The sequence below is a fragment of the Homalodisca vitripennis genome, chromosome X (assembly GCF_021130785.1).
Source record: "Homalodisca vitripennis isolate AUS2020 chromosome X, UT_GWSS_2.1, whole genome shotgun sequence".
In the NCBI taxonomy this organism is placed as follows: domain Eukaryota; kingdom Metazoa; phylum Arthropoda; class Insecta; order Hemiptera; family Cicadellidae; genus Homalodisca; species Homalodisca vitripennis.
The window spans coordinates 68863965-68883809 of NC_060215.1; the positions used below are offsets into that span (position 1 = coordinate 68863965).

Genomic DNA, 19845 nt, shown 5'->3' on the forward strand with positions numbered 1-19845 from the left:
TTTACATTACGATTTTAAAATGATCCATATTTGTGCAAAATTTGTTCCTTATATAAAATTGGATAGAACAATCTGGATTTTTTAAGATAATGACTGGGATATGTTTAAAGAAGATTTTACTGTTGAAGAGACATGGGTTTTTCAGTCTATGACCTTGAAACAAATACTTAATCTTCACAATGGAAGACTCATGAAAAGTAATGGCCAAAAGAACCAAGACAAATCAAACCAATGCTCACAGTTTTTTTTTTTTAAATCAGGACAGTGTTATTCATCACAAATATGCTCCACAAGGTCAGAGAGACAACAAAGAACATTATATTGATGTAATAAGGCAGCTACGAGATGCAGTGTGAAGGGAATAGTGTGAACTGTGGGCAAATCATGATTGGATCCTCCATCATGACAATGTGCAGCTCATTCATAAAATCTTATTCAGCACTGTTTAGCGAAGCACAGTATCAAATAGCTCCAACTGCCTCCTTACAGTCCTGACATATTTCCATATGATTTCTGGCTCTTCCCATAGGTGAAAAATATTTGAGGATGTAGACTAATTAAACAAAATTCAATGAGAATTTTATCTTTAATATATAAAGGCTTGTTAACTGATATCCAATTTTACAAGATAATGTAGTTTTCAAGCTTTTCTATAGAAATTACCAATCTCTATGTAACAATACCCAAAATAGTCATGGTGTTATCTAGGTGAAAATAGTTGAATGGAAACAAAACAGTTTTTTTTTTAGTTTACTTTTAAGTGGATATGTATCTATTGTATTAAATTCTACGTTGTACACTTTTGCCAGCAAAATGTTAAAACACTTAATGATGTGTTCCAGTGGTGATTTACCGGTGCAGAGAGATGGCGGACAACTGTGGGATGTGCCTGGCATTGGCTGACAAGTTCGCATGTGGCTGGTGCCAGGTATCAGACCGGTGTGAGGTGAGTGAGCAGTGCGATCGTGGTGGTGGTGTGTGGCTCAACCGCAACCACACCTGCCCGAACCCTGAGGTGACATCCTTCACTCCTCAGCTGGGGCCATGGGAGGGTGGCACAAACATCACCATCGAGGGCATCAACTTGGGAAAGACCTATCAAGACATTTACGGCGGTGTTGAAGTTGCTGGTCTGCCTTGCGAACCATACGAAGAACTGTATGAAAAAACAAAACGCATAGTCTGCCGAGTTGATAGTCCAGGAACGAATGTCATGCGACGAGGCCCTGTTGTGGTTCGAGTGGAAGATTTCCGAGGGGAGAGCAAACAAACATATGAGTTTGTAGATCCCAGTTTGGAAGCTATCTCTCCCAAATTTGGTCCGAGATCTGGAGGTACTCTGCTGAAAATTCAAGGCAACTATATGAACGCAGGTTCTCGAATTCAGGCATCTATTGATACTCTACCCTGCGACATTATTTCTACCAGTCCTAATGAAGCTTTATGTATCACCAGTGCATCTGATCGGCAGCGCAGTGGCAAAGTTAAGATGAAATTCGATAAAGGTGATCGCTCATATGACAAAGAACTGTTTGAATATGTGGAAGACCCAACTATTGAATCTGCAGAATCTGGAGTTGCTAGCCAGGTAAATACAAATGTAGTTTTATTTATTATAAATCAAGGAGGTTTAGCTAAATTTAACTAAAACAAATTAATATTATTTGATATTAATTTAGCCCATTGCAATCCATTTACTTTACTTTTCTGCATTTATATTGTAGTCTGAATTAGATCAGGCAAAAATTAAAGACAAATTTGTTGATATTGTGCATTTTTCCTTACTTCTAATTACTACAACTGGATATCTTATTAAGTTTATCTTCACAGTATTGTTAAGTCCAAGACACCAATTTTCTACTTAAATGTTTCAGTATGTTTGACCTAACCTCATTGTCATCTTTCATTTTAAACATTTGTTTCATTTTAAATTAAAAATAAGGATAACTATTCTCCTTGGATAAACTTTCACAGACTACTATCTTCATTATTATTTGGAGATTCCCAACATCTTTTAATCACTAAAAATTACTTATTTCAACATCAAGCATTGGACACAGACATCGGTTATGAAATACGAAAATAAACATCAAAGAATTGAAGTTGTATTTGTAGTAAATATCGTATGTGAAACACAGTGAAGTTATGTCACCAAGATCTAGCACCAATTTCATCAAACCATTGTTGTTGTTCACTTGGTACAAGAAGCTGAGTAACCTCTCATTGTAACTTAGTTCTAAAAGGAACTTTGCATTCCTTCAGGATGGGATAGGATGGGGGAATGAGCAGCCTCTTGTCGAGATCCCATGTTACATTCACCATGGAGAGATAAAAGGCACTATCTCAGTCATGTCACTTGGGAAGAAGGGGAGGCTAGCTCTGTTCCAGTATCTTCCAATCAAAGCGGGCAGGAACGACAGTATTACCTCATGTTTAGGCTTGCAAAAATCTTTAAAACTAAGGGAGCTCCACTCATTCCAACAGTCATCCTTTGTAGTAAACTAAACCTGTTTTATCCCAATATCTTGACATTTTCGGTTAGGGATGTGCCGCTCTTTGACATTGTTGAGTTGCCAAAATGTAAGCGACACACTGGTTTAAAAACAATAAAACGTGACAAATTAAAGCGTTTAAAAATTCATGAGAATGAAAACAATGTAGAACTAAGTAAAATTTCTAATGCGCTAACAATTTTGTACATGTACAGATTACAATTTAAAATGTCTCGTCTACATATTATGAAGTAAGTCTTGTGAAGTAATCAAGTTAAAGGACATACTTTGAGATTGACAGTATAAGAAACAGTCAAAATGTTTAAGTCTTACCATTTTTTCTCATATATTGCACTTCTATCACTTAATCGTCCTAAACAATGTTGGAAACAAACCACACAACCATATCCTTACTAGCAAGAAACAAGAAAAATGGTTACAACAAGGTATACAGAATACAAGGTATATTGGGAATTACAGGGAATTTTGGAAAATTAGGGAAATGAAAAGAATTGGCACAGAACAGTGTGAACAAACACTCTTAGTTTAGTGCAAGTAAATCAAGTAACAGAGTGTGGTACAAAACAATGAAACCTCATAAACTGTGAACAGATAACTTTTGACTACTGAATCAGATTAAATTACTTCAAAATATAAATCCAATATTTGGGAATAATTTGAAAATCTCTGATTTTAGATTTGGAATAGGTGATGATTATTGTTTATCAGTTAAAACTAAATAGTAAATTTTACCTAAGTATTATATCTGGATTGAACTGTAGTATAGAGACATGTCCTTTACCCTAGGAAATATTCATTGTATAGGTATGAAAATAATACCGTCCCATTGTATGGTATGATATTTTTTTTTTAAAACATCCTTACTACATTTTAAACTTACCTTTTGTTATGTCTGCTTTTGGACATATACAGTAAAATAATGAATTTTTTCAGCTCAAAATCCCCAAAGGTATTCCAGCTGGGGGCATACTTATAACCGTGACAGGAAAGAATCTTGCCTATATCCAGAATCCTCAGATGTATGTTTACTACAACGGCAAAATCTTTCTCAGTGTAAGTAGATCATTTTAAGTAATTTGACAATAGAGGATAGTTGTATTAGGATATATTATAATTTTCTCTTTAAAATTTTTTTAGTAAATGATTATTGTTATAGAACATAAAAAACTGATGATGAAATAATTTAATAAAATAAAGTATAAACGAAAAAAGTTTTCAAAGTAGGGCCTACATTATAATTTACTGTGGATTAAATTCTTAAATAAACTGCCTTTAACAAATTGAGGTAAATGAAGTATTTGTTTATTTCCACAAAGTACATAATGAAAGTTTATAATGTACAAAGAAAATTAGGTTTGTGGTTATAAGCATAAGGCTTTTTATATTTCTTGAATTAATATGATTTTATATCATTTGAAAGATGATATAAATCTCAATTCATTTAACATTTAGTTTTTTGCATTTTATTTTTAAAATGTTGTAAAATAAAATACAACACTGGATCTCTACTGCTTCTATAAATAAATAAATTTGTTTGGTGCTTTATAGAAATGCAATGTGAGAAGTAATTCGCTGATGAAGTGCTACTCTCCTGAGATCAACATAGGGAATGCAGATTTGGATGCAGAACATCCAGAGAAGCTAGAGTATGGATTCAAAATGGATAATGTGGCCGGTGTACAGAACCTAACTCGGTTCAGCTTTCATCCATTCACCTTGTACCCCAACCCGGTGTATGACAAGTTTGACGAGGAAGTCAAATATTACAAGAGTGACTACCTGACCATCAACGTGAGTATAGTTAACATTTACAATTGGCCACTACTAAAACCACTAATATAGGTTTTACTTTCGTACATACTGTTTCTTCATACTAGTAACATTTGCATGATTACAGAAACACTCAACAAATACATTATTTTTTAATGATTTTCAACTGTAATTATAGTTATACAGAATTAATATTTATATCTACAATTCGACTGTTAATTAATATTGAAATTTTCTGTTTATTTTTATATTATTCATAACAATATAAATAGGAGGAAATTAGTCATTCACTTAATGAAGATTACTTATTGCTGTTGAATTTACAGGCAGCCTAAACTAAACTATGTTCCCAAATGTTTCATGTTCCCCATTTTCTTCTTAATTCCTGTACACGGTGTAGAACAGCCTACATTTCCGAACCTGAATTAAGAAGTGTCATCTGCTTAAATCTTAAAATAATAAATATTTTCATTTACATAACATTTTTGCTATCTCCTGTTTTAAAATGTTTTTATGTTTGTGACTTTTTCAAGGGTCAACACTTGGATAGAGCATGTCAAGAGGCAGATGTGAAGGTAAAAATCGGTAATGCCGATTGCAATGTAACATCATTATCACGACAGCAGCTAACTTGTCGACCACCCCCAACCCAGCCCCTGGATAGCCATGACAACCAAAACATTGAGCCAAACAGTCTCCCGGAGGTTGTGGTGAGTAAGCTGGTTTAATCAAGTATTGTGAAAATTAAATACTAAACACAACTTGTATGAATTTTTTACTTCATCAGAAGGTAATTAATCCTTCTGCTTCATAGGAATACAATACATCTGTATCCCATGATTGAGACAAGGGGCCCCAGTATTATAGAATAACATATATATGTGGACAAAGTTTTTTTTATATAGATATCATGTGTAGTAAGGAAACAATCATATACTGTAACGCCTTTAAGTAACCAAAATTTAAGAGAGGAAAACTCAATTAAATTTACACTATTGTAAGCTACAATTCAAACTAAGTGAATTATACTTAAAAATGTAATTATAGTGAGCATTGCCAGTCTGCTCAAAACTGAATGTTTTCATCAAAACTAGCAAGCAGTGAAATAAATATTCTTTATGTTACACATGTGACATTTATTAATTGTATTCATTATAAGCTGAGACCACTTGTTTTGGCTTTTAAATTTATATAAGCAGAAAGTACTAAATAACAAGTAATGGAAGTACAGAATGTAAATTGAGTGTAGAGCACAAGACAGCTTAATTATTTTTATTAGTTCAACTGTTAAAAGTTGCACATCAAGAAATGGTAAACATTACCTTTGTACACCATCAGTAATTATTCGTTTTCTCAGTATGAGGCTTATGAGAGGATTATGAAGATCCTTCTGTAAACTTATGTTATTACATTTAATTGAATTCTTGAGGCGGCAAAGTCATTTAATGTAAGGAAAATTGGCACTTGCACAGCACTACAAATGGCATTCGTTTAATGGAAAATTTCTCAAATCTGGATGTGGAATAGGATAATGTTGTACACACAATTCACAAACAAAGATGAATCAAAACTGTGATGGTAATTAATACAAATATAACCTTTAATTAAGCCATAATTCTCTGGCAGTCTCTGACATTATTTTGAGTCTTGAGTGTAAACTTTGAACCACTAAAATATTATCAAGGACCATCCATATTTAATGTTTTACCTTGTATAATGTATACTGGTGAACCTATTAAATATACAGATTATTTCCTTATCAGAATTAATATTAAAAACAGCAAATTATTAAAATCTAATTAGCATTTGTAAAAAAAATATATAAATCGGTACATATATCCAGTATTCTTTTTTCTTGTATTCAGAACACTAGTGAAACTTTAGAGATATAAGTTTTTTATCATCAGTAAGTTACATGTTAAAATATTAGGGTGAAAAGAATAGTGTGACAATGACACAAGAATAATAAATTAACATTGGTTCTTGGTTATTGCAGAAATGTTTGTTACTTAAGTAAGTTGTGGACAGTATTAAAAAATTGTTACATCAAATTTTAAAACAATAAAAATTGCAGTAAGTTAAAGAAACTTTCAAAATCGAACAAGTAAACGTTTAAAGAGCCATTAAGACTTTTTCAATGATTACTTTATTTCTCATAATACTAATTCTGGAAATACTACAATTCTAGACCAGAATAAGTACCAATTTAAAGCTGACTATTCTTTTCTAGTTCATTAAAATCTCCCTAGTAAATCCTTAACTAATTAATATTTTTTTAACTATTAAATCTTATATCTCTCAAGTGAAAACTAGTATTTGACCTGAATTTTTAAAGTTTCTTGAGGTTGGTCGGTTATAAAATTATTTTTCATTTTTAATCATGGTTGTTTTTGTACTTATTTAATGCTCAAAATCATTTTAAAACATTCAAGTGAAATTGTATTAGATGCTCACAATACTATACATATAAAAGAAAACATACACAAAGTGTTGTAACTTTAAAAAAACAAAACCTTTATATTGTGTTAAATAGTTTCTTATAGCAATACTAATAATTATGTTTTAAAGTTAAATATGGCATTAGATAGGACAATTTCTCTATAAATAAAAAAAATATTAAATACCATTTTATACACGTATTTCTTATTTCTGGATTTAATTTTAAAATTGTCTTAGTTGCTTGCTGTACGTTTGAAAATTCTTATGGCTATTTATTATTTTTTAATTGTTGGTTACTTAGTACAAATCAATATAAACTATTTGTAGCCCTATGGCAAAAAGGGTATAAATTTTAATATATTAAATTAAAAGTTTTTGGTTCACCAGATCCAATTAGTTTGATTTTATCAGTTTAAGCATCCCAATTTTTTTTCTCTTTTCAATGTTCTACCTGATTATTTTGATATACGTCTTTAGATGAACAATGCCCACAACATTCCTCAGTCCAGCAGAAATCAACAGCTTGGGTTGTGTTATGACATCAGTTGGGGTACAACAAGGAAGCCAAAGTTTATTCTTTAATTGTGTCATAGTTGCACTTGGTAAAAACAGTATGATTATTATTGCAATAAAGGTATCTGTATAAAAATTGCTCACCAATACCATATTTTAATGGGTTTATTAGCAAACATTGAATAGATTGGAGAGGTTTAGTGTTGCACACATAATTGACTCCTATAATAATTAGTAAAATAAATAATTAATTAAAAATAAATGTTTTTAGCATACTTTACAAAGAAAATGTATAATACCTTACTTTTAAAAATCCTACTATCCCTCCTTGTATGGCTCTCCAGAAGAATACGCAAAATACCTGTTTTACTATTGATAACAATAAGAAATTGTACAAACTGAGTAACAATAATGCAATCTTTTGGCTGGTTAGTTATTACATTTTTTTATGTTGGTGATGCTGAAAGACTTTTAGCTTTTGGTATTACACATTTTTGTGGAAAAGATTGATTCAGTAGGAATGTTGAGTTCAGCTCCTTTTCATCTTCCGTTTAGTGCAGCATCTGAAACTTGATGTTTCAGATGGACAAGGACTCCAAATTCCATGAGTCAAGTCTGTTACAGTGTCAAATTTCAATCGTTACACTAAGCAGAAGGTGAAAAGGAGCTGAAATAAACATTCGCTTTTGATATTATCTGTTTCAAGCTAAATTGGTTACACCTTTAAAGAAATAATTGTTGTTAGACAACGGATTATAACAACTAAGCAACTGTGTTTAGATCTACACAAATTGCCTTATCTATGACTCTTTCAGTTATTTGAAATCCAGCGTATCTAGTTTTGAGAAACGCAAATTTACTTGATTTTATTAATGTGTTTTGGGGTAAATAGGTGATGGTCGGTGCTAGTGGTGCATTGCGATACACTATTGGTCGCCTCAGTTACGAGTCACCTACCGACATTAATGGCCCACTCAGCAAGCCAGCCCTGTTTGGAGTGATTGCAGGCATATTGCTGCTTCTTCTAGTTTTTGTCGCATTCCTTATTGCTTATCGTCGCAAGTCTACTGAGAGCAACAGAGTTCTCAAGAACATGCAAGAGCAAATGGATATTCTAGAGTTGAGAGTGGCTGCAGAGTGTAAAGAAGGTAATGTATTGCTGTCCTATTTTTTTCTCTTTTGGATTTTTCTCTAGCACTGTGTACATTTATTGTTATGCATTGGAATCAAATAATGTTAAAACCTGTACAGCAAGACTATTATAATAACATAATTTATATTCTCTATTTTATTTCTCACTGAGTGTTTAAAAATATAAGGGTATGGAGGGAAATTTTTAATAATTTTGAATACATATAAAATAATATTCAATAGGTATTGGATAATTTTTTAAATCTTAATAATATTTAGTAAAATATCTGACAAAGTGTTAAATATTTTAATATTTAAAAAGATATAAACCACTGCTATTTTAATTGCACTACAGAAATCGAGCACTTAATAAATAACTGGGTTCTTAAAATGGAGTTTATATTCACTAATTAAGGCTTGGCCTTGAAAGAAGATATTAACAATCGAATACAGTTTTTACTTTTTATGCCATAAAGGACGTTAAAAAGTTTCTGTAGCTAACATTTACAGCAATTATTTATAAATTTAAATTAACTATTGTCAAATTTTATTCTTACAGTATTATAATTATTACAATTTATTATGGATTAAATTGAATCAGATAACATGGGCTGATTGAGATTCTCTGTTCTTTGAACTGGCTATTCTTGTTTCCTCAGGTCTTTCTACCAAATTCTAGTACTCATACTTTCCATTTTAAAACATACTTATTTTATAAAGAAATATTGACTTTCAGTTCCACCAACTCTCAGCAGTATGTACTAAGGACCAGAGATAATTTAACCCGTTTAGTGCCAACGATGTATGAAAAACTACAGAGAAATGCCAATGTTTGTATATACGGATGGATGTTCACTGTAAAAATTCTACTTCATTTTGTTATATATTATAATTTTTGTTGTATATAAACAATCAGAATGAACCAAATTACAATAAAAAATATTTATAGCAATTTTACAAGATAATTAGATGTTTAGTTTAAACTTAGTGTAAAACAACCAAAAAGTAGAAGTGTTGCTTTCTAAAAAAAAAAAACAACATTACTTCTATAGTTTTAAAAATATTAATCAAACCTTTTTATGGTTGTATTTAGTTTAATTTTCTCTTCCCTTTTTCAATTGATTTTATGTTTTATACTAGAGTAATTTTTTAAAGTTCTATTAATCATTTGAAACTGAAAAAATATATACTGTATATTTATATTTTTGTATTTCAGTACTCTGTGATAGCCTGTGTATTTTATAAAATGTATTTTAACCTTATGAGTTGAGATTATGCCTACAAGAAAAGGTGAAATCCTAGGTTTCCACAAAAAGTAGTGTTATCTTTACAGGATTTTTCATAATAAAATCACTTTTGTTGTATGTGCACAATTATAGTTGTTGTACATAGTAGGCTAGTATCAGTTGTTTTGAGGATTTTTTTTCAAGTGCTAGTTTGCATACAAAACTGGAAAAGTGTTCAAAAATATTCTGGTAAGAACAATTTGCGTTTTTTTTTTTTAAATATAATAAATTAGCATTATATTAATGTTTTATATTTTTTTAACTAAATAATTTATCTGTAAACAAAATAAAATAAAAATAAAGAGCCTATCTAAAACTATTTTGATTTTATGGATATTGTAGTATTTTTTGGTCGAACGTTTTTTTATCTTGCTCGGGCACTGAAAGGGTTAACCCTTTGACATGGTTTTTTTTCAGCGTGTGTGGAGACTGCTACAGTGGGACATTCATATCATATGATTTTTTCCATTCAAATACTCCTAATGAAACTTTCAATAAATGTAATATAATAAGTTTATTATTTAATTAATGTTGTATGCTTTTATTTTATTTTATTTATTACTATCAGACAACAAAGAAATAGTCTATGCAGTGGCCTATGTCGCTATCCTGAACTGTCATTTTGTCAACTTATCATTGCTTTGAGATTTTAAACATACCACAATATTAAACATGTTTCTAAAGAAAACTGAATATTACTAATGTAAATAATCCACAAATATGTTTGATAGAACAATTTCATTCATGCTCTGTTTACTCATGCCGGCATAACAACCAGATGCTAATAAGATAACCAGAATGAAAAGCAATACGAACATACGTTCCTTGTTTTGTCTACAATGTTCTATTATATATACTTTGTCAGAATGATTAAAAAATTGGCTTTAGGATAGAACCACATGATGTACTGTCATTTTATGTTATGTGGACGTCAAACGAATTGATGAGGTTGTAAGTTGAAGCATCCATATAACATCAGATTACAAAAAGGGGATGTAAGGAAAATTAGTTGGATCCAGTTGTTACAGTTAGAATCACTTAATGGCATTGTTGTGGATCTGCAATACAGATCGGAGCATCGTATTAATATTTATTTCTCTCTCAACGGCAAACACCATTTTAAAACACATTGCTTTATACAAGATTAATTGAACACATTTCAATACCTACTATGAAATTTTCTTTAATGTAAATAATATTAAATGCCAGTTAGCGAATAATTGAATCATATGATAGAACTGAAATATCAAGGACGTGACGTAATCAAGATATAGTTTTTGATTACTGGTTGTTCTGATAACATACAGGAATTGTACAATTTTATTTATGATTTCATAAGTCTTAATTTGTCATATTGAGTTGTTTAATAGTAACACTATAGTACAATTATTGAACAATGTTTTAACTGTGAAATTTAATGTTCCATGCAGCGTTTGCTGAGTTGCAAACTGAGATGACTGACCTGACGGGTGATTTGACGTCTGGAGGAATTCCATTCCTGGACTACCGCACCTACGCCATGAAGATCCTGTTCCCTAGCACTGAAGACCATGCAGTCTTACAGTGGGAGCGGCCTGAGCTGTTGCGCAATGACAAGGGTCTACGGCTCTTCGGCCAGCTTATACTCAACAAGACGTTTCTACTTCTCTTCATTCGCACTTTGGAGAGTAATCGCTATTTCTCCATGAGGGATAGGTCAGACATCTTTTTATTGACATTGCAATAACAGCTGTAGAAGCTAACATATCTAATGAATATAGTAAATTGCTGGTCTTTGGGGGTGTTCAATTATAAAAGACTTAATTAATTAGTCATCCTAAAGTTGCAACATCTAACCACAGTTTACTTCTATTTTTTATAGACCAATATTGGTATCAATAAATGATTTTTTCATTGTTAGGGCGTGTTTATTGTATTATTCATTATTTATCAAATTTGTTTTAGACTTAAAACTTCCTTTTGTGTAAACATGCTTAAGAATGTGAGGAAAGGTTTTATATCTATTTCTGTAGACTGTACGTAAAATGTGTGAATATTAAATTAATTTTATTCCTGAAAGTTTGATTAATACTTTATTAGTTATCAGCGTAATAATTATAAAGACTGAGGTACTTGTCATACTCTGTTCAGTTCAAATAAATGATTCAGTTTTTACACGGATGATTACAAATTCCATAAGAAGTTGTTTCATCACAGGAGCTCTAGAAGTGAACATTCCTTTTATTTTGTTTTGAAGAAGTCCGGAGAAATTTTTTGTAGTAACCTGCTGCATTAATCATAGTTCCTGGTTGCAAGATATCCACAAGCAGTACACTTGTTTGGTACCAAAAGACTGACCACCCAGTTGACAGTTTTTTTTTAATGTTTAGAGTGTGTTTGGTGAGTTTTTATGCACCATTTTTGTCATTGCAGTTTTGTACTTGTGTAGTATTTAAATGAGGTCTCATCTGTCTCAATGATTTTACAACATTTTTCTGTTTAGAATCATAACTAATAAGAAATTTTAATACTGATTGTATCGGGCTGGCTTTGAGGTTGTAGAACATTCTAGGAACCCTGTTGAGCACACAGACTTTTTTATTCTAGTGGAAATATCTTGAAACCTCAGGAAATTGATCAGACAACTCATTTACAGTGAACCTACAATTCTTGAACCCTTTCATCAGTTGATATTTTGTGCATCATTCACCAACATGAATATAGTTTCACCAACATCAGTTGTAAGTTCGCACTTATGCTGTGGCACATTCTTTCATTAATTTCTTCTGCACAAGCCCAATGATTCTTGACAATTGTCTTTCATGGAACTCTCATGGGGATTTTCTGTACCAGAACTCATTACTGCAATCTTTGTACTGAAAAGGGTTAAGGGCACCAGTACCGACAAAACCACCATTGCCACATATCTGCACTATTTGAGAATGATCTCAGATACGTTATTATACTTTGAGGTACATACAGGTAAAGTAGGAACATTCAGAGTTACATAAGCAATGCTGAGATTGTTGCCATGTGAGAGGTACAGACACAGGCGTATCTAGGATTACTTACCTAATAAGAGGGTTTTCCACTACAGGAAAATTTCCTGTACCTCCCAGTCGAGCTGGGATCTGGGGGAATGCTCTCGGAATATTTTAATTGGTAATTATATTAGAAATTGCAAGTTTGATAGTCTTCTGAGACGATATTACTATTTTATGCTCTAGTAAATGGCTATAACTTATGTGAAAATTCAACATTTTGGATTACACAAAAATAAGGCAAAAATATGATGCTATTTTAAGAGGATTTGCAAAAATGAGGATCTGAAAAATGACTACATCTTAAGAACTTGTCACATTCTCAACATTTTACCTTGAATTTATAGAGTATAAAATGGGTTTCCATAATATATGTATACTATAAGTGTCTACTATCTTTGACTATAAGTCAAATCAAATGTTCAAACTGAAGTCCTACTACTTGGCTGTGAGACAAGCGTAGGGTGAGTTCCTCTCTCACGTTTTGAAAAGTCTGAAGTGGTATTTTGTTGCAGTCCTTAACAATCCTGTTTCTTAAATCTTCAATGTTTTCTACTGGTGTTTTGTAAATTATGGATTTAATGTGACCCCATAGAAAAAGTCCATGGGTCTGGAGACCGCCCAGGCCATTCTATTAGACCAATGTTATTATATCAGAACTTCATAAATGTTTATTTCTAGAAAAATGAATATTTAAAAATTGTAACTGGTATTATTACTATATAACAAATATACTTAAGTTTTTATAGTTATTAAAAAATTAAGTTTTTACTGCCAACATCTGTATTTTGAGATGTGGAAAACTTATACATAAGCTTCTATTTATATCTGTGGATTTACAGAGTAAAAATTTAAAAGCTCAAGCTTATTATTTAGAAATAATTGTTATTTGGTATTCCAGGGTAAACGTAGCTTCTTTGATAATGGTGACCCTACAAAGCAAGATGGAGTATTGTACAGACATACTAAAAACTCTGCTTGCTGAGCTTATTGAGAAGTGTATGGAAGGGAAGAGCCATCCCAAACTCTTACTTCGCAGGTAAATAAATATATTCATTTTAGTGTTTTAATTAGTGTGACTACAAAACTCATTAAAATACACCTTGCACGTATATAAGCATAATCTGGATTAAGTAACTGAGAAAGGTTACAACTTTTGGAAGTTTGGAAAAGTTTTGAGGTTTTTAAAGCTCTATATTGCCTTTTTTGTGCATCTAAAACTAGTTTGGTTTTTGATAAAATACAAATACTATGTAATTCATCCAGACATGTTGAGAAAAACAATGTCTTTAGCACTTTTTAACAAAATTAGCTTAAGAGAAAAATCTTTTACTCATAACACAAACATTCTTCAGAATTAAAAACGCCATTTTAATTATTTAAAAAATAAGTTTTGTCAATAGGGATAAAAATTACCTGTGCCTTCAAAAGTGTTATAAATTGTAAGACCTTAAAACAATACAGTTTTTATGTGTTTTAACATTATTTTTGTTTCTTTAGCAGACAGTATAAATCATATTACAAAAGAAGGTTATGTACCTTATATTGTTTTCAGTTAGTTTTTGTTTGATTCAGGGTTAAAACCCCTTATCAGATTGTAAAACTTAGACACACATACACAATAAGCAATAAATAACAAACACACATTTAAAATGAATTTGTATTTTCAATGTTTATATTCATGCATCAGAGTATGTTAATGTGTGGATAGCTGATCAACAGTAGGCAAGTTACTGGTTGCTAAAAGAAACAGTAGAAATCCAATTAACCTAGCTAAGAGGGACTGACACTATCTCGGATACAGAAAAACTCTCATAATACGAAATTGAGTCATGTATAACAGAAACGTCTCCAAATGTTGCATTATACACATTATCGATTCTGAAATTGTTGTGTTATACATTTTCTAATATATATATATTGATGGCGAATGTCCAATACATTATCCTTTCAATTAAACTATATTACCAGGCATAAAACAATGTTTGTACAGCATTAATGTGTAGTTTTTATATGGAAACTTACATGTAATTGTAAACATTATGTAATTATGTCTGTTTAATTAATAAGATATACAATTACTAATGATAGCATTTTTTCTACACCAAAATATCATTAATGTTAAGTCCTAAATGTCTTGTTAATTGTTCAAGACTTAAACTAGAAACAGTGACTAAATCAGAAATTCTTTTCTGATTTATATAATTTCCAGCTAGTATAAAATATATACTAAACTATTTTTGACAACAAATAACTAGTGCCATAGGCCAAATGCCAAGCGAGAAATGTAGGAAATACTTGTATAAAATTGATTAATGAGATTTAAGCAGATAATTTGAACTGAAAGCTTATATAAAAAATCTTACTCTTGAATTTTAATGAAATTTGTCACAGCATTATTGATATGATATAATGATTCCAGAACGGAAAGTGTGGCGGAGAAAATGTTATCAGCTTGGTTCACCTTCCTGCTATACAAGTTCTTGCGGGAGTGCGCAGGTGAACCTCTGTATATGTTGTTCCGGGCTATGAAGCAACAAGTGGACAAGGGGCCAGTCGATGCTATCACTTCCGAGGCCAGATACTCACTTAGTGAAGAGAAACTTATTCGACAATCTATAGATTTTAAACCACTAGTGAGTAATTATAACAGGTTGTACTGTCTAATAAATAACAGATTCAACTGTTAAAACAAATGCTATTAAGTTTATATGCTGTGTATTTAACCCATTCCCACTTCAATATTTCTGTTCCTAACCTACATGGGAAACATGATGTTGCCAGTAAAGGTTTATATAGGACAAAAATAAAAGTGGTTTTTGTACAATGCATTGGATTTTGTTTTTTATAATAACTGTTTATTAATGTTAAGAAACTTTACGTAGTTAATTTATTATATTTCCATTTTTAAAGTAATCAAAAGTAGGTTTAAAAAAATGTTTTGTCTACAACTAATCTCAACATTTTTATTCTCTACTTTTTCTGGTATTTTCTTTGTAATAGAATATAATTTGTTTTGAAAGAAGTTGGGTTGTGGTAATTAAAAAAAATAAACACTGACTAAGACTAAAGCAGCATGAATGTATCATGTTTGTGAACATTTAAAAATAATATTCATAGTATCACTAATACATAGTTTATTGTAATTCTGGGCTATAAAAAAGGCAATGATTTAGTGTTACCTGACCTAGCAAGACATATGAATTTCATAAATCTAATTTTTTAGTAAAATGTTATCAAATATGACAAATTTGTTTTACTGCTTATAGGATAATCTTAATGAGAGGTATCACAATTGTAATTATTTTGTTTCAGACTGTGCTGGTATCCATTTCACAACAGACAGTGTTTGTCACTGGCTTGGATCCTAACACAGAGAATGTTCAAGTTAAAGTTTTGGACTGTGATACTATTTCTCAAGTTAAGGAGAAAGCTCTAGATACAATTTATAGAAATGTTCCATATAGTCAACGCCCACGTAAAGACGATTTGGATGTTGGTAAGTTTTTACGGATAAATAGTTGTATGTGTTCTAAACGTGGTGAAGTGGGTTGACCAACTATAAAGTTTTATATCTGATCCACAACAGTAGTTGACTGCTATAAGTACTTGACTTAGAGTAGATAAGACACTTCAGCAAAATATACTGTGATGCTTACGAACCATCTTAATCACTACTATATTCAATTGATTGAAATATAAATTAATAAAGCAATTGTTAAATTTAAAATGTTTTCATTTTATAACTTTAATTTATATGATAATATCTTAGGGCTAAAATTTAATTTAGAAACACTTGGCTCCAGAGAATGCTACTCTCAACTTATACAAATCATTGCATAGATTTAATGATTTCAGAAGAAGATTGGGAAAGCGCAATTCAGTATTCAGTTGCTATGGTCAATTGAAGGAGAGCAATTTAAGTATAGGCTATGTTATATGGAATAACAATTCTCTGATGGTTAACAATGTATTGTTCAGCTAATAGTGTGAAAATGAACCAATGGTAATATTTTGAATGGTTAATTGTTTAAGATGGGTGTTATAGTGTAACAAATGTTTCAGATAGAGGTCTGTTGGATCTCAATTTTGTTTAAATAGGTTGAAGCAAATAGTTTTTTTAGACCTGTAGACATAATTAAAGACATATGACTGATCTAATTTGATAAGAAGATCAGTCTAGTGTTTATTTATGCATAAATAGTTTTTTCATTTATTTATGGGGTATATCTCCTATTTACGGAAATAGTGACTTCATCCAATGATTGTAATTTACTTCCGGTCCCTGTAGATTATTTAAGTCCATTTCAACTGTTTGAATACTTGCCGGATTTAATCTTGGCTGCAACTACTGTAAGTTACGCTAATGGTTGAACCATTGCTGGTATTTTCTATTATGTTATCGTAAATTGCTGACTTTGGTATATTTCAGTATATTTTTTATTTTCAGTAAACATGTTTGTCATGTACTGTTACTTACTTTAAAATTTGTATTAATTTTAATTTGATTTAATATTCAATCCAATTAAATTATTATCTGACAAGTATATTATACTAATTAAATCATATTGACATTCATTAACCCTTTGAGTGCCACAGGTATTTTCCCAAGGCATATATGCATAAAGTGCCAGGCTGTTTTGGCATATTTGTAAGCTTTTGGGATAAAAGCTGTTGTAAAATAGTACCCAACAGATTTTCATACTTTTGTTCTTGTTTTTTTTCTCATTAAATGTAGAATATGATATACAAAATTTTATTTATAAAAGTATAAAAATTTCAGTATTTGTAATAAATGTTTTTTACTTTTTTATAAAAAGTTAAGTTTCGACTTAATTTGAGTGTACACTTTAATTTTAATATTTTTTTCTTTATACCTTGATAAAGGCTGTATAATTCTAAATAAAACCCATGTATAATATATTATTCTAGAATTAAAAAAACATAGCATTATAATATGTATAAACATAGCTGCCCGGTAATGACATTTTATAAATTGTACTTCATTTGTCAGAGTTTAGAAAATACATAGTAATAGTGTAGTTTTCACAAAAAATCTAATAAAACAACAATATAACAAATAAATATGATTAGTAAATGTTAAAACATATATTTGCTAACATATTTACATAAAAGTTTACATTTACTAAATAATAACCCTAATATATTTACACTGAAAATTCACGTTTTTCACTTGGACACAACTCAAATTACTACATTATTTTTGTAAATAAATACAGTAAAATACTGTATAAGTTACTATTTTAGTTTGTATTTACTCAAACGCTTGGTTATTGGTACATATACAACAAGAAAGGCCGTTACGCGGCACGGTACTTGTCCGCTACGTCACGTGACTGGAAGACAAAATCATCGCATAGGTACTTCGGTATTATCGCAGCCCATTATTTTTGGACGAGTTTTCCTTATCAGGGACCAAAATAAACTTCATTATACGTTCCTTCTTCCATAATAATTTATTCGAAAAATACTCAATGAGTCATACTTCCTATCGCCAAATCGTCTCCAAATAGACACACGAATGACCTGACATTTCCAAATAATAAAATGTTGTTCTTTTAGTTTTTGTTTTCATTGACTGTCGTAATAACTTATAAATTCCAAAACAGGTTAGAGAAAGTCTGTCTTTTTTAATACTGTAATTTATTTTTTGTCCCGGATAAGGAAAACTCGTACAAAAATAGTGGCCTCTTGATAAATACACAAACAACATAAGTTTCACAGATAAAATGTTAGAGAAACAACATAAAACTCGTATTTATCGATATTTTGGAACCTATTGAATGCAGCTGTCTGATTATTGGGGCAAAATAATCTTGTACTATACAAAATATTATCGAAATACGAAACGTCAAAATTAGCGATACTGGCACTTTATGCACTTTTTGTATCATCAAAATTAGCGACGCTGTGGCACTCAAAGAGTTAAAAACTATGCCTGTAATTTGGTATTATATGGTAATAGTTGATCAACCCATTTTACAGTGATAAACAGATGTAGTATTTTTGTTTTCATCCAACTATGCCCTTCTTTATTGATGCACCTACCTTGATTTATTTTTAGTTGTGGACTGTAAGTATTACCCACCTGAATTGTGTTACAGTCAAAATATTATGTATATTAATGAGCTATGTATGTAAAATCTAAATCTTATGTAATTACTATCTAGTTTTTTAACATAAAACTAATTGCATTTGTAATTATATGTGATTTTGGATACCATACATAATCCATTTTTTTACAATCCTGTAAAAAAATACATTTATGATTTTATGTTGTATAAAAATATGACACAAAATATGGTTAAAATGTTTTAATCTGTTGTAGACTCTCAGAACAAATTAAAGTATATATAAATTCAAGTTTTGGTTACTTTTTGTGGTAGGATAACATATTTTCAGTGTTTTAATTTATTGTTTATTTTCATAATTTATTGTTTATTGGGTTTAAGAGTGAAGGATCATTGTTTGAAGAAGTCTGTGTATTATACTCTTAGTTTAAAAGAACATACATACAATGAATTTATTTAATTTAAAATACTATTTGACTAATATTAGAAATAAAATTTTAGGTGAAATTGTCACCATTCTTCAACCATTTGGGCCAACATTCTCATTTTTTGTTAAAATTAGTGAAAAGTGAATATGTGTAATTTGAAAATTTGTTTGTTTTAGAGTGGAGAACTGGCACTTCTGGTAGGTTAATTCTGTATGATGAAGACAGTACAACAAAAACCGAAGGTGAATGGAAGAAACGAAATACTCTCAATCATTATAGGGTAAGTAAAAGAGATATTGAATTGGAAATTTAGAAAATCATTTATTAATGTTGTCTTTGGTTTAGGTATTCGCATATAACAGTATTTTTGTATGCATACTTTTATATAAAAGAAAGAGGTGTTTTTGAAAGAAAACTTATGACATTTTTTATTCTGCTTAGGTACCTGATGGAGCTTGTTTGAATCTGGTTTCAAAACAGTCATCAGTTTACAATCTGTCAATTCTGTCAGACAAAACTGACAAATCACACAAATACGAGACTTTGAACTTGAGTAAGTTCAGTTCTGGCAGCCCACCTCTCAGCAGGGCGACCTCTCCACTCAATCATGACCACGATGGTGGTCTAAAGGTAATAAAATAAAGTACATCTTT

General features: G+C 30.7%; 1 protein-coding gene across 1 annotated transcript in view; it reads left to right on the forward strand.

Annotated features, from left to right (window-relative positions):
* The window catches only part of LOC124369142 (plexin A3), a 141074-nt gene that overhangs the window by 102506 nt on the left and 18723 nt on the right, over positions 1 to 19845 (forward strand). Inside the window, 11 exon segments of the mRNA XM_046826919.1 lie at positions 843 to 1588; positions 3447 to 3566; positions 4062 to 4304; positions 4817 to 4993; positions 8128 to 8383; positions 11083 to 11347; positions 13574 to 13711; positions 15095 to 15308; positions 15988 to 16171; positions 19369 to 19472; positions 19634 to 19822. Of these exon segments, the coding sequence (XP_046682875.1) occupies positions 843 to 1588; positions 3447 to 3566; positions 4062 to 4304; positions 4817 to 4993; positions 8128 to 8383; positions 11083 to 11347; positions 13574 to 13711; positions 15095 to 15308; positions 15988 to 16171; positions 19369 to 19472; positions 19634 to 19822 (2636 nt within the window).